General features: G+C 32.8%; 1 protein-coding gene across 1 annotated transcript; it reads left to right on the forward strand.

Annotated features, from left to right (window-relative positions):
• The first annotated feature begins 5,581 nt into the window (after window positions 1–5,581).
• On the forward strand, window positions 5,582–6,277 carry LOC106686682 (jerky protein homolog-like). The gene has a single exon (XM_014430112.1). It carries the CDS (start codon window positions 5,582–5,584, stop codon window positions 6,275–6,277), a length of 696 nt encoding a protein of 231 aa, XP_014285598.1.
• Window positions 6,278–15,872: the final 9,595 nt, after the last annotated feature.

The following is a 15,872-nucleotide window of genomic DNA, read 5'->3' on the forward strand; positions in this document are numbered from 1 at the left end:
TAGAAACTCTAGCCGAAACGTTGGCACATTAAAATAGTTTAATCCAACTTATTTGTGTTTATCATTGACCGCACCCCATCTTCTCCTCGTTTATTATTATTCATTTTTTTCACGGAACGGCCTTTCAAGACCACGCGAATATTATTACTTTTTCCTTCTCAGTTGTTATCTTCTTCTCTCCCAGTATCTTCTCATAATTTCTGCGTGCATTTGCTTCTTCTCTTCCGACCACGTAGTACCCTTCCGTTTTTCTTTATTTGCCGCAAGAACATTTATTTATTTCATTTTTTCCTTACTGTTCTCTATTCAGGCAGTCCTTGTCTGGTATTTTCAATTCCTTGTTCCTCTCTCTTTGCTTCATAATTCACGGATTCAGTCAAAGAGTTGTTTGTTTAGTCTGCTTTGGTCCACTCTCATCATGTGCCCGTAGAATCTCAGTCCTCTGATTCTTATTTCTGTTTCCAGGTGATTTATCTCCCTTTAGATTTCCTGGTTGGGTCTTAACCTGTAGCCTTCCTGTGTTTTCTTCCCTTAGGTTCTCCTTAGGATCCATCCTTCTATTTTCAGTAATTTTTCGAGGCTGGGGAGACATGTCATCTCCATTCCGTATGAAATTACTGGTTTTATGACCGTGTTGTAATGTTTTATTTTCGCGTTCTTCTTATTGTAAATATTGCCTTTTGCAAAATTTAACCTTTTCAACTTCACGAATTTTTCCTTTATGCTCTGTTTCTCCAAACCGTTATTGCTTATTATATCTCCTAGATATTTAAATTTCTTTGTCACTCTTATCCGTCCATATTTGGTCACTATTACTTTTATGCCATAGTTTTTTCCGTCCTCATAAATCCTGTCTTTTCGTAGGAGACTTGTGGGCCTGCTTTCTCTGGTATTTCTTCCAGGGTATTTATTTGAATAATTGCCCTCTTCCTCTGTTTCCACTAGGAAGGCTAAATCATTTGCAAATGCTAGGCAGCTCACTTGTATGTGCTTTTTCTTGGTCCCTACCAACTATGCGTTATTTATTTTTCAGAATTCTCTCATGATTTTATCGAGTACTATATTAAATAGTACTGGAGGCCCTCTCCCTGTCTTAGTCCTGTTTTTACCTGGAAGGATTTGCTGATTAGTGCCTGGAACTTTACTTTGGATTTTGTGTTCAATAGTGTTAATTTTATCAGGTTTATTGTTTTTTTATCTACTCTATATTCCCTAAGTATACTCAGTAAGGTCCCCCTGTCTACCGAGTCGAAGGAGAAGTAGAAGTTTTTTCTTCTCATATTTTATTGTACTGTATTTTTACATTTCCTTTTTATTTGTTATTATTTTCGTTTTCATTAATTATCTAAACGTTTTATTTAAACCGTAAATCTTATTTTAAATTTCTCTTTTATTTACATTGTTCGTTTTTATAGAAATGTTCACATATTTTAAATCATTATTATCTACACCTTTACTTCATTAAAGTTTTGTATCTTTTTTAGCCCTGATGAAGCCTAAGAGAATTATTGGCTCCCATTAAAAAGTTTTATTACTATTTGTGTTTTTTCTTTGAAAAATCTTCAATTTTTTTTTTCTACAAGTAGGGTACCTTAGCAACCTCTCATGTGTAGGTAAAAAGCGTTCGTAGCCTGTTATGGCTACACAATGGAGGGGGCTATTGACGATACAGTGGCTGAGGGAACATTTCACGATCCATTGGGCCACTAACAGCCGGAACACGCGCCGGCACGCGCCTCCCGACGCTCAGTTAACAATTACCCGCTATTAATACGCGACTGTATCGTGCCCCGGGGCGGCCCCGTCTATAGCGGGCTTACAGGGGCTTAGCGATCCCCGCGGCCCCGGGGGGGGGGGCAGTCTTCTGAATATCGTTAATATGGAAGGGTACTGCTGGCGGGGGAAACAATGCCTCAAGGATCAACAACTCAACTCAACTGACTAGCCAATTCATGGCAAAACTTTTGAATACGATCTAGTTTTTATTTGTACCCAGACTGTGTGTGGTAGAATCAGAAAAAAAAGTATTTAATTGATAATTTTGATTTGGTATTGATGCAAAAGAATTTCCGTTGTAGAGTAAATTTAATCAATTTAAGTATGAAACCGAGAACACATGACAGTATAGTACAAGAGCACATATTATACAATAATACTTTTTATTGTATTATTAGTTTGGCGCTACAACCAGGGCCCTGTTTCATAATAAAGTACAAACTAATACTATTAGTCTTGTAGTTTGATACTTGGTACAATGTCACTAACTTATATACTTCTGCCAAATAATTTTTTACTTTTAAACTCATGGAATATCACTAACAGTCGTCCCTATCATGGAACAAAATGTATTTATGCTCGTACTTCATAGTTTGTGAACTTGTATTATAAATTATAAAATTATAAAAAAAAATAAATAAATAAATAAAAATAACAAAAAATAAAAATAATAAAAAAATAAATAAAAATTCATAGATAGAAAAACAAAGAAGAAATAAAGTATTAGATAATGAGATACAATATGTGTAAGTGATTAAGAAAGACAATATACCAAATGAGTGGGGATACAGAGAAATGTAAATTATAATAGAAAATTAATAATAAAGTAATTAATTATTATTAAATATATAATTATTAAACATGGACTAATACTATTGGCTTTCATTATGAAACAGGGTCCAGAAGTTTCTGTCCTGCTCTGCTGCCATTCAGTCGTAGACTCCCGAACCCCTGTCAATCCATCGAAGTCGGGGGCGGCCAACTCTCCTCCGGCCATGGACTGTCTCCGTCAGTAATCTTATAGAAGTTTCTTGTTCCTCCATCCTGGCCGCATGTCCAACCCACCTGAGACGATATCGTTTGACAAGACTAACGTCAGGTTCGCTAAAGAGGTTGCAAACCTCATCATTTGTTCTTCGCCTCCACTCTTCACTAACTAACACCGATCCTAATATCTTTCGAAGGATATTTCGCCCTAATGCGGCCAACTTCTGATACGTTTCTTTTGCCATTATCCATCTCTCCGCTCTAAATATAAGAACTGGGTGAATCAGAGTTTTCTCCTCGTGGTCACTTGATACGAGAAGAAGATGGTTGGGGGTGCGGTCAAAATGAGACTAAAATAAATTGATGTAACTTATTTAATCGTGCCAACGTTTCGGCTAGAGTTTCTATGAACACTACAAGATAGCAACCAATGAATATAGAAAAGAAAATATAAACAGAATTACATAAAGTGAATGGAATTAATAAAATGAATGATGAGAGAAGTGGAAAATAAAATGTATAGATAGGTAATTGAATAAGTAGATAAAATAACATAATTAAGGAAATAAAATAAAAATGAAGTTATATAATGCAAAGAAGTATGAATATATTAGTTATTAATAATTTAAAATTAAATATGGAAAGAAAAAGAAAATTGAGAGAAAGAAAATATATGTAACCACAATAATTGATAAAGAGGCAAAATATAAGTAAAGTTTAACAAAATAAATGAATAGAAGAAAAAAAAAATATTTTGAAAACAACAATAATAATATATGGTGAACATAACTAATAACGTGGGTAAGGAAAAGAAGGGGTGGTAAAATAAAGACAGGGAAAAGAAGAGAATACACGAACATGTTAGCTTGAAATCCAACTGCCAAGTGGTATTCTGCGCCGATAACGGCCACACTCCGAATTAAATTACCTATGTACATATTTTATTATCCACTTCTCTCATCACTTCTTTTTATTAATTCCATTCTGTAAAATTATTCACTTTATGTCTTCTGTTTATATTTTATTTTCTACATTCATTGGTTGTTATCTTGTTGTGTTCTTAGCCCTGATGAAGGCTAGAAACTCTAGCCGAAACATTGGCAAGATTACATAAGTTACATCAACTTATTTGTGTTCCATTTTGATCGCACCCCCAATCATCTTCTCCTCGTACAAGTCATCCACGATCAACTATCTCTCATATTCATAACCACTTGATAGATGTTGCCTCAATCCAAAGAAACATCTATTCGCGGCTAATGTCCTTCTTTAGATAGTCTAATAAATACTCAGAATTGTAGGGAAAAAATAACAATTATTTAAGAAAATAATTCGTAATTGCTATCACATTTGCACAGATTGTAATTGCATTTGTGGGACCACAATCACAATAGTTCCTCAAGTAAATCATTTTTGCCAACTTGCTTGGTACGGGCTATATTAGGTGGGCACAGGGTACAGAACTCCTGATGTATGTGATAAATGACAATTTTATAAAGAAAGTTCCATGGCCATAGAAAAAAAAAAACAACGACTCCATGCTAAGAGCTTGATATTGGGGGATGCAATACTAAGCGCTACCCAGATTGCACAATATAGAAATGGCGTCGGGTTTTCTAGCAAAGCTTAAAATAGAAGATAGAGGGAGGATCCAATATCCTTTCCAGTTTTTCATTAAGCCTTCTTAGGCAGGATATTCTTTTCTCAAGGATTACTCTTCCCCGCTAGCTAATAATAACAAGAATACAGCTCCTATCTAGGTATACAATATTATCAATGTCTAGGAACAAATATAATATTTACAAACATAATGTATACCTATACAATTTATCTATAGAAAAATTATTATATGATTTATATTCTGGATTTTCTTTCCTAAGAAGCTATTTATTCATTATGCATTAAGATGGTGAGATGGATAAACTATCTTTGGATATTATTTAACACTCTTTATTCAGCATCACAACATTTCGGAGTCTTCCCTATCTTCTGCTGTTATAGTTCCTATAAATGTATTATTTAATTTTAATATTTATTATAACTATTTTTATATGCATAGGAAGAATATGGAACTATAAATTTAATTTTTTTTTTTACTTACATATTTAATTACGTATATATACGTTTTATTTCCCATTTCTTTCGTTACCTTATTTTTAATAATTACTACTTTGTACCTATCTTTACTAACTATGTTTTCATATTTATTTTATTAATTGTTCTTTCCTCCTACTTAATTAATTTTATTATTACTCTTCCTATACAAATCCTTAATGCTCCTTATTTTGTCACAAATCAAGTCATCCATCAGGACCTCAATGTCCTATATGTTGCTGATTTGGCCAGAACCAGATACCGTTTCTTCCATTACAAACTTCCCAACCATCCAAATCCACTTGTTTCTAACCTGGCTTCTCTTTCATTGCCTAATAATCCTCCTAGGCGTCTAAAAAGAACATGGATCGAGATCTTGTCCTCTAGAAATGTTATTGGAGTTCTATGAATGGGTAGATTCTCCACATGTTTGTATCATGTCACTATGACACCTACAGCAAATTTACTTGTACAGTGGAACCCCGTTATAACGACCCCCGATAAACCGACTCCTCGCATAAACCGACCCTTTTTTTCGATAGAATCCCTCTCAATAGTCCGACCTTTTGAAACATCGCTCCTCGCATAAACCGACTATTTCTGAGAAGAAACACTCCAAGAAGCTGCGACAGAATTCATCGATTTATTCAGGAACATCTTAGTAAACGAAGAATTGTCAACAGAGCAAGTATATAATTTAGATGAGACAGGCTTAAATTTTAAAATGTTGCCCAATAAAACTCAAGCTGCAAAAAACAATAAAAACATTGTTGATTATAAACTAGCAAAAGAAAGGCTGACCCTAGCTTTATATAGTAATGGATCAGGAACTCATAAATTCCCCCTTTTTGTCATTAGCAAATCTCGCAAGCCACGAGCTTTCAAGAATATCAGCAATTTATCTGCTCTACCTGTCCACTATCGAGCTCAAAAGTCGGCATGGATGGATCGTGAATCATTTTCCAAGTGGTTCAATAATGTCTATGTGCCAGAAGTTGCAATCAAATTAAAAGATAAAAATCTACCCCAAAAAGCCATTCTACTCCTGGATAATGCTCCTTCGCATCCCACAGACCTCAAGAAAAATGAGGTAAGAACCATTTTTTTACCTCCAAATGTAACTCCCTTGATCCAACCAATGGACCAAGGAGTGATCGAATCACTCAAAAGACGGTACCGATCAAAATTCTTGAGCTCCTTGATTGAGAAAACAGCAACAGGTTTCAGTCTCATGGAAGCCGTCAAATCCATTAACATTAAAGATGTAATTTATATGTTAGCTGTTGGGAAGAGCTTCCGCCATCAACATTGGAAAAATCTTAGAAAAAAATCTGACCGAACATCAATGACGATCAAACCGCGGAGGTTCAAGAGAACGTGCATTCCGTGGTTCAGTTCATGCACGATTGGGAATATTTAAACAGTAGCTCTTCCATTGAAACACCTGACCAACGTGAGATTGAGGAATGGCTAAACAGCGATGAACCAGCATACAAGGCTCTGACTGATGATGAACTTATCTAAACGGTTTCAGCTGTAGAAAATGAAGAAGACGACGATGATGAGGACAATGCGGACACTCAGGCCTGCAACCGAAAAATCAACCCTTCAGAGGCAGTCGATGCTTTCGAGACTCTAAGCTCTTCGATATTCTGAGCAACAAACCGTCACAAAACCAGTTGATATCATTTTTTTTAAAAAAAATAGAGGGGTTATGCCTCCACGAAAAGGCGCTCTTGTGTTAAACAAACAAAAATCGATAGTTTTTGGTTATTTTAAAATCTATCTACGCATTATGTACATTTGTAGTATCGTAATCGTGTTTTTTTTTTTCATTTTGTATATTTTGTTTACATACATACCCATGTATGTATTTAAATGTTTAATTTTTCTGTTTCATTTATATGTACTAAATAAATTGGTTTTGTATTCTAATTTTTCATTCACCCTTAAACATACGTAAGTCTAATTCCCCAGCGTAACAGACTCCGCTTAATCCGACCTTTTCATGGGACCGACCTCACCCCAAGTCCCAAACAGGTCGTTATAACGGGGTTCCACTGTATTTATTTTTATACAGTTGTAAATAACAATAAATAAAATTATTAAATATAAAAAAAAACTCTCCTCATACAGCCTTTTATAACACTTGAACTATTCATGGCTGTAACACTATTTATGTATCCATAATGTTAGTTATTTTCTAATTATCTAATTATTCCTTATATCCTTTTATCATTGGTTGTTATTTTGTTTTTTTCGTTTTTAGCCCTGAGAAGGCTTGAAATCCAGGCACGAATAAATAAATTTTTACTTATTTCTGTTCTACACTGACTGCACTTCCAACATCTTCTCCTTATGCATATAACAACATTTATAATAAATGTTAAAATTAAATGATACATTTATAGGAATTATAACACCAGAAGATGGAGAAAACGCCCCGAAACGTGGTGGAGCTAAATCAAGAGAGTCAAATTATATTCCGAAGATAGTTTATTCATCTCACCATCTTAAGGTGAATTTTTGTTATGCAAAGATGTTATTGCCTACTGAGTTAGCTACAAAAAAAAAAAAATAAATAAATGGAACCAAAAACCAACATATTTTTGATTTTGAAAATACAATCATTTTATATAAAGAGAATAATACATTCAAAAGGAAAATACTTGAATACATTTACATATCTGAAAATATTGATTATACAGTAAATTTCAAAACAGATACAAGAAATTTTAAATCAACACTATGAGATATTAAGTAAGATTAATTTATAAATAATATAGGAAAAATTGTATGTGGATAATTATAGTTGGCCTTGATAGGATTTTTGCTAATGAAATAAAGAGAAAAATGTAGTTATGATAAATAATTTTTAAATGCTTGAACTGAGTGGAGGAAGGTTACAAGCATTGTTGTGATAAAAGTTTTAAGGAATAGTGTCTGCAGATAAATAAATTGACTTTGTTTTTAATTGATAATTGACTAATTAGGTAATTAAACATATGTGGGATATAATTATTAACAAAAAATATTTTTACCTTATGTTTTTAATGTTTCATAGATATTGATATTTTTGACTTGGGCAGAATACCCTACATGAAGTTTAGAGTTGTTAAATTATATGTTTTCAAAGCGGTATTGAGTTAAGATAAATTATAAATAATAATGTTAAGTATTTTAAATTGTTTGTAGGATCATAAATGTAATGGAAACTGTTTTGTAGTAGATTGTCCCTGAAGATGGCCGAATTAGCCGAAACGTTGGACGTATAAGAGAAATAAAAAGTTTTGAGGCTATAATGGATAGAGTTTGAATTATTTATCTAATAAATAAATAACTTTTTTAAAGATTATAATTATTTACAGAGATTACACTGTATTTAGTTTTAAAGTTGCCCGAAGCTTCACATATTACCATATTATAAACTTTCCCCTCAACCCTCAACAAACAAACAGAAGCCGGAGAGCGAGGAGCAATGTGGAGGATTATTTGGTGCTATTGGCTGGTGAAGGAGCTCGGAGCTCGGAGCCTTAAGCCGGGCAATATTACCCAGCGGGGTATTGCTGTTCACAGTTGTGTAGGATAATCCAGGCTGCGGGGCATCCTCTCGTCCACTATCCAAACTTCATTCATTTTTTTTTCTAAAGTTCGCTCGGCGGCTTTAGGACTTTGAAGTACTGTTCTCCATGTGTACTTAGGTCCTGACAATTAGCTAAGTATAATAGAGCCAGGGCCGGAGTACAATACCAATCCTCAAGTCATCTATTATTGATACAGCGCATGGACTTCATATAATAAACAGGAGGCTAATCGAGATTTTTAATGCATAATCAATCGTATAATATTATATGAGGAGAACGCCGGGGGTGCGGTCACCACAGATACACAAATACGTAAAATTTACTTTGGCTCAAAAACCAAACGAAATAACAACATTAATTCAGAGAAAAATAAAATAATAAAAAACTTCGATAAACCACGATAAGTCAAAACATGTCACATTTACAACAAAAAATATGAGCTTACTGTCTACCATAGGCAGCCACCCTTTGTCACGATCAAATAATTTAACTTATTTATGATAGATGGTTAACAAGGGGCCCCAAGATAAAACGTGAACTATTATATTCCATATTACACAGACGTTCTAAATTATCACTCAGACAGACACTTACAATACAATTATTGTAAAAACAACCAACTACACTAGAAAATATAAGAGAACATTATTTAAAGATGAGCAAAGTTGCTGAAATATTAGCTATTTACGTCCAATAGTTCCTAAAAATTTTCTGAAAGATTCAGAACTCTCAGAACTCGTACAATGAAGACATAAAATAGTATTAATATAAAATAAACTTGAATAAACAATGATAAGATTTAAAAAATAAGTAAGAATGGTAAGAACAAAAATTTTAAAAAATACGTACAATATACACTTAAAAAAGTACAGGAGACGTACATAAAACAAAAACAATACGGAAAAAAGAAAGTAGAGATTAAATAAACGTCTTGAAAGAATAAATATAAATAAAATAATAACTCGCCATTGAAAGCATACGTATAGAAACTGTTCTTTTTTTTTACCCAGTAATAGTGCAAGAGCCGGGAAGAAAAAAAGGCAGTTATCTCACCCCAATTTTTGTTTACTTTAATGAAAACTATGTATAATTAATAGTCAAAATTGATGAGTCTGCCAAGTATAGGTAGGGGTAATAAAAAATGGCGGCTGTTTCAAAACCATAATTTTTCATTCGGAGCTCTATAACCTAAAAACTACCAACAACACTAGAAAATCTAAGAGAACATTATTTAAAGAAGAGTAAATTTGCTGAAATATTAGCCTTAAAAGAGCTATTTATGTCCAACAGTTCTCGAGATAGCTTTTTAAAAAGCAACATTTCTTAAAAATCTACTGAAAGATTAGTAGTTTGTTAATTTATTTTGAGAAATCTATATCTCAAGAACTTTGTGACGTACAGATGTCTATTAGCACTCAAAGTAAAGATAGTTTAATGCAATATAAATTAGTTTATGGCCATTACCTTCGTAGGAATAGTAGTTTTTATGATATTTCCTAAAATAAATTGATTTATAGTTGTTCGGACAATAAGTTTGATTTATGAAAAACTTCATTTCAGAAACCATTGGACGTACAGTTAAATTTACTACAAAATAGTTAATTATGTTTATCTTTGCAGGAGTAGTAGTTTTTATGATATTTGGCTATACATAAAAACTACCAACAACACTAGAAAATCTAAGTGAACATTATTTAAGGAAGAGTAAATTTCCTGAAATATTAGCCTTAAAAGAGCTATTTATGTCCAACAGTTCTTAAAAATCTTCTGAAAGATTAGTAGTTAGTAAATCTATTTTGAGGAATCTATATCTCAGGAACTATGCGACGTATAGATGTCTATTAGCACTCAAATTAAAGCTAGTTTAATGTACTATAAAAAAGTGTATGACCTTTACCTTCGTAGGAATAGTAGTTTTCATGATATTTGCTAAAATAAATTGTGTTTAATTGTTTAGACAATAAATTTGATTAATGAAAAACTTCATTTCAGAAACCATTGGACGTACAGTTTGCTACAAAATAGTTAATTATGTATATCTTTACAAGAGTAGTAAATTGTATGATATTTGACAAAATAAACTCACAAAATTGTAATTTATAGTTGTATGTATAAAATATTGAATTTTTGAATAAATATATCTCTAGATCTATTAGACTCACAAATGTCTGCCAACACTCAAAATAAAGGGAATTTAACTTACTATAAAGTAGTTTATGACACTTATCTTCGTAGAGGTTGTAGTTTTTATGATATTCACATATGAATATAAATTTGGCAAATGAAAATTTGTCCGAACAACTATAAATCAATTTATTTTAGCAAATTTCATGTAAACTATTATTCCTACGAAGATAAACATCATAAAATACTTTATAGCTCATTAAACTAGCTTTAATTTGAGTGCTAATAGACATCTGTACGTCAAATGGTTTTTGAGATATAAATGTTTCAAAATAAATTCACTAACTACTGATATACGTCCCATACAACATTTTTATGAAATCTTGCTTTTTAAAAAGCTATATCTCGAAAACTATTTAACGTAAATAACTCTATTAGGGCTCATATTTTAGAAAATTCGCTCTTCTTTAAATAATGTTCTTTTGGATTTTCTAGTGTTGTTGGTAGTTTTTAAGATATACAGCTCCGAATAAAAAATAATGTTTAGATTTAATAAAGATTTTTCAAAATAAATTCACTAATTACTGATCTTTCAGTACGTCACATACAACATTTTTATGAAATTTTGCTTTTTAAAAAGCTATATCTCGAAAAATATTTAACGTAAATAGCTCTATTAAGGCTCATATTTTAGCAAATTTGCTCGTCTTTAAATGACGTTCTCTTAGATTTTCTTGTGTTGTTCCTACTTTTTGAGATATAGAGCTCCGAATGAAAAATTAATTTCTTTTATCGCTTTGAAACAGCCGCCATTTTTTAATCCCCCTACTTATACTTGGCAGACTCATGAATTTTGAGATTAGTAATTATACATAGTTTTCATTAAAGTAATCAAAAATTAGGGTGAAATGACTGATTTTTTTCTTCTGTTGGGCTCTTGTACTATTACGCCTACTAAATGTTTGGACTGACTAAAACGACAAAGATTCAAAAAATCCAAACCTTTCAATAACAAATTTTAAGACTAGCAACGAATCCACCACACTACGTTTCAAACGAGACCCTTCACAACCGACCGTAACGAACCACATTCTTATGAATAATGGTTTCACAATAAATTACATGTAAATTTCAATACATTTGTGTGGCAGATGGCGATACATGACGTATAGCTGTATACACGCATAGACGTGTATACACATGTATTATAGCTCTTTTATTGATTGTAATTATTTTAAATATATGATAATACTTTCTTATTATTTAACATTATCTGTAGTCTTTAATATTAACTTTTTTTTTTCTCTTCTCTGCGTAATCAACATGAGAATGCTCCTCACCTCCGGATTTTTTCTAGTAGTATCCACATAGAACGGACACATCACAAGATAAGTACTTTACCGTAATCTTCAAGTATCATTGGTAGAAAAAGGTAATATTCGACCGTTAATTTAATGTTTTTTCTGTTTTAGAGCTATCGAAAAAATAAAAATATATGATAATAAATTAAGTAGATAGTAAATAATACTAACAAAAGATAAAATATAATGAAATATCGCTGATCGACCCTGTGTAATGATAAAAGGAGGATGCGCGCTCAAAGAAAAACTCAAACAGTGATTGAGCCAACGTTTCGTCCACGTTGCAGGGCTCCATCAGGGCTATCAGACTTGTTGTCAGAGCGAAAGTGACCTTGTGAACCTGAAAGCCTAAAGCAACCACACTTAACAGATCACAGGTAAATTTAGAGCTGTACTTGAACAATTACTAAGATTCTGTGACTCCATTCCTTAGAATACCCGTCAGCTCCTAGTATACTCTTTCGTCCCCCCCCCCTTCGACTTAGGTTCCTTGGTTTATTTAGATTTATCTTCGAATTTCCAAGGCGCTCTCATGTCTCCCATTGGTATACCGAGATGTAGTGGTTCTATCCAACCTTTCGAAGGCTCATTGGTGATTTCCTATTCCTTTGTGTCTTAAAAATAAAAAAAACCTACCTCCTTCCTTGATCTCCTCACCCTAAGTGTATCTACTCATTCATTAAACACTACTTTGTTAATTTTGTTGGCCTGCTTTACTAAAATCCTCATTATAACCAAAAATTAAACGGAACAATTTTTAGTGAATAAAAAAATATTCAAAAGAATCAGCAATATTTTTTTTCTCGATTGGCATATAATAACTACGTAGCAAATGCATACGTTCTGAGCGCCAAAAATCCTTAATTTCGATAATAACTTTATTTTTTTACCGTAAAAATCCCCATGACAATGAGATGAACGGTACGGCAGTGCATAGAGTACCAACAAACAAATATTCATTTTTATGTACTCCTATTAGATGAAGTGAAAAGAAAATATAACGGTAACTATGGTAACATTCAGCGAGTACATTGGAAATAAAAACGGAAGCAATTCGCTGTAAAATCGATTTAGCTGAATGTTTCTTATTCTTTTTGACAGTTTGGTCATCCATGATTTTGTGGTATATATACAACATAAATAGGAATAGTTTTAATATAATTATCCTCATAGTGCCTTAATATTAGTACTGTGTTCGAACAATTCAGAATGACCGACTTATCAAAGTGTAGTAACAGATATTTTAGGAGTGAAACAAAGTTGATATTAATTTTTAGCACCTCGAGAAACCCTTTAATACGAATTTTCGAAATAATCGGAAAATAAAATATTTTGGCCCAAAATCTTCTCCTTTGATTTCTTTAGAAAAATAAATAAATAAATAGAATCAACTTCAACACGACTGAACTAATCTACAGCAAACTTGGCAGCGGTTTAGGGTTCTATGAACTGCACCAATGGGCCCAGAACGGATCTGATTAAACAAATTAGAAACGGAGATATAAAATCAAACCCTTGAAAATTATACCCCGTTGTTGTTGTTGTTGTCTGGGGCTTAAGGGCGTAAAACCCTGAGGTCATCAACGCCCATGTTTCGTGCTTTATATTCTATTTCTATAATTCTATTTCACTTTAAATAATTTCGAAAAAAAATTTTATAATTACTTCCGTTGGTATTTTTTATTACGTATAACATATTTTATGGTTTAAATCTTATTTAAAAGGCCATTCCTTTTTAAGAAAACTAAGACCATTTCCACGTTCTTCTGGTCATCATTCAGAGCATCCGATACACTCGGTCCTACTCTCAATCTACTCAAGTTCGCAGAATAAAAATGGCATTACTCAAATATGTGACTGATCGTAAGTACACTGTTGCAGTATTGACATTTTGGCGGTGGCTGCTTACTGATCAGATATTTATGAGTTAAACTTGTATGACCTATTCTCAATCTGGCAATAGCTACCTCCTCCCTGCGATTGGAACGGTATGATGTGGTCCATGGTTTAGTGTTTTTTTTATGGTTTTTAATTTGATTATTATTATACCACGTTATGAGAGGATTAAATGGACATTATGTTAGTGTAGGTCGAAGTAGCAGGTGTTCAGCTTTCTAGTGTCTATTAACCATTATATGGACGATAGTCACTGAAAGGGGAAAAAAACTATTCCGAATAAATCAAGATGAAAATTTTCTAATTTCTAATTTCTTTGAAAAATAAAATGGTATTTGGTATAGTTTGAGGCAACACTAAAAACAAATATGAAACGCTTTTTCCTAAATAAAACTTTTGTTGTCCTATTTTACCACAAACCACATTATGTTTTTATAATAGGGGTATTGTATTCATGATGTTGTGTTAAATGTTATATGTTTTACCATGTTAAATGTTATATAAGATTGTGAGCAGCCCTATGTAAAGTCATGTTAAACGTTAAATGCATAAGAGCCCCTAGCGGATTTCTCAGCAACTTGTTGTATAAGCCTTTATGTTTATAACCTTCCTTCCAGACCCTCATGTTATTGTTTACTTCAGTTTTGATTTAAGTAATTAATTAAAACAGGCCTAGAGTGAGTGAAAAGTGGAATTTGTGTGAAAGTTTAGCTTATGAGTGTCTTATTGATCTTCAAACTTGTGAAGAAGAGAATGAAGATTAGCTAATTGACAACTGTATTGAAAGTCACAACAACTAATATGGCGGCGATCTCAACTGGTCTATTGTGTGACGTCATTCTCGATTTAACTGACCAAGTAACAGACTCTCAGCCATGTTAAATGTTATTTCGTTTTACCACGCCAGAAGGCAATTATTTTCGATTTAACACGAGTTTTTCCATTTAACACGCTTTAACATACATCATGAATACCCCTAATATAAATAATGCGAAAATATTTCGACTTTATAAAGGCACTGTCTAAATTTTACTCCATTATTATTTCAGGAATTTTGTTCTGTTGTGAAAATTAATTAATAAATTACTAATTATTCTAGTAGGAAAATAACTAACCCCTCCTAATGAAAGCTGTGATATCCCCCCCCCATTTACTAAATAATACATAGCCTCAGTAGATGAATATACAACTAGTTAAGGAGGGAGGAGAGAGAGGCCGTATCAGTTACACGCTCCATTAACTCTCTCTCGCCCCAGCCACGCGACCTACACGCTTTTAATATCTCCAGGATCCTCTTCACATGTTCTTTGATCGGCCGCCTGTCGTCGGATCGTCCGGTCGAGGGGCTACAATTAAGTTTTCAATGATCGTCCATGTGTACCTTACCTCAGGCGACGGGTTATCTGATAGAGATCTCTGTCTGGGATATCGTGAACTCGACGTAGTACAATATTTTTATTATTAAGGATACTACTTCATATGAACACTTTGATCAAATGAAGCTGAGTAAATTAAAGAACAATGGACAGCCTAAAGATGAGTTAATTGTTGACCGTGAATTATATATATATATATAATATATATAATAAAAGAGGAAAAGGTGGTTGGGGGTACGGTCAGAATATAACACAAATAAGTAAAAACTTATTTATTAGTGCCAACGTTTCGGCCACAATTTCAAGCTTTCATCAGGGCTAAGAACAATCAAGATAACAACCAATGAACAAAAGGATATAATCAACCAGTATTTTGTGGTTGGCCCATTGGTTGTTGTTTTGTTTTAAACCATTTTGAATTGCGTGCCCATTAGAAAAATTGAAAAGAGCTGAGTAAATAGGTCCTATATAACATTACCGCACCGCCGTGTTGTTGATAAGGTAATTTGCCATAATATACGAAAATTTATTTATTTATTTTTTTATATATGTATATATAGTTGACCGTAAAAATTTATATATAAGATGGTCAGGTTTGCGGTCAAAAGAGAAACAAAAATAGTTTACAACTATTTATTTTCCGACGTTTCGCCCCACTTTGCAGGGCTTCATCA

The sequence above is a fragment of the Halyomorpha halys genome, unplaced genomic scaffold (genome assembly GCF_000696795.3).
Source record: "Halyomorpha halys isolate HHAL.00 unplaced genomic scaffold, Hhal_1.1 Scaffold861.1, whole genome shotgun sequence".
Lineage (NCBI taxonomy): Eukaryota > Metazoa > Arthropoda > Insecta > Hemiptera > Pentatomidae > Halyomorpha > Halyomorpha halys.

What these genes read in the sequence shown, in the direction of transcription:
- LOC106686682 (XM_014430112.1), top strand. Translation starts at nt 5,582, where the DNA reads ATGTTGCCCAATAAAACTCAAGCTGCAAAAAACAATAAAAACATTGTT.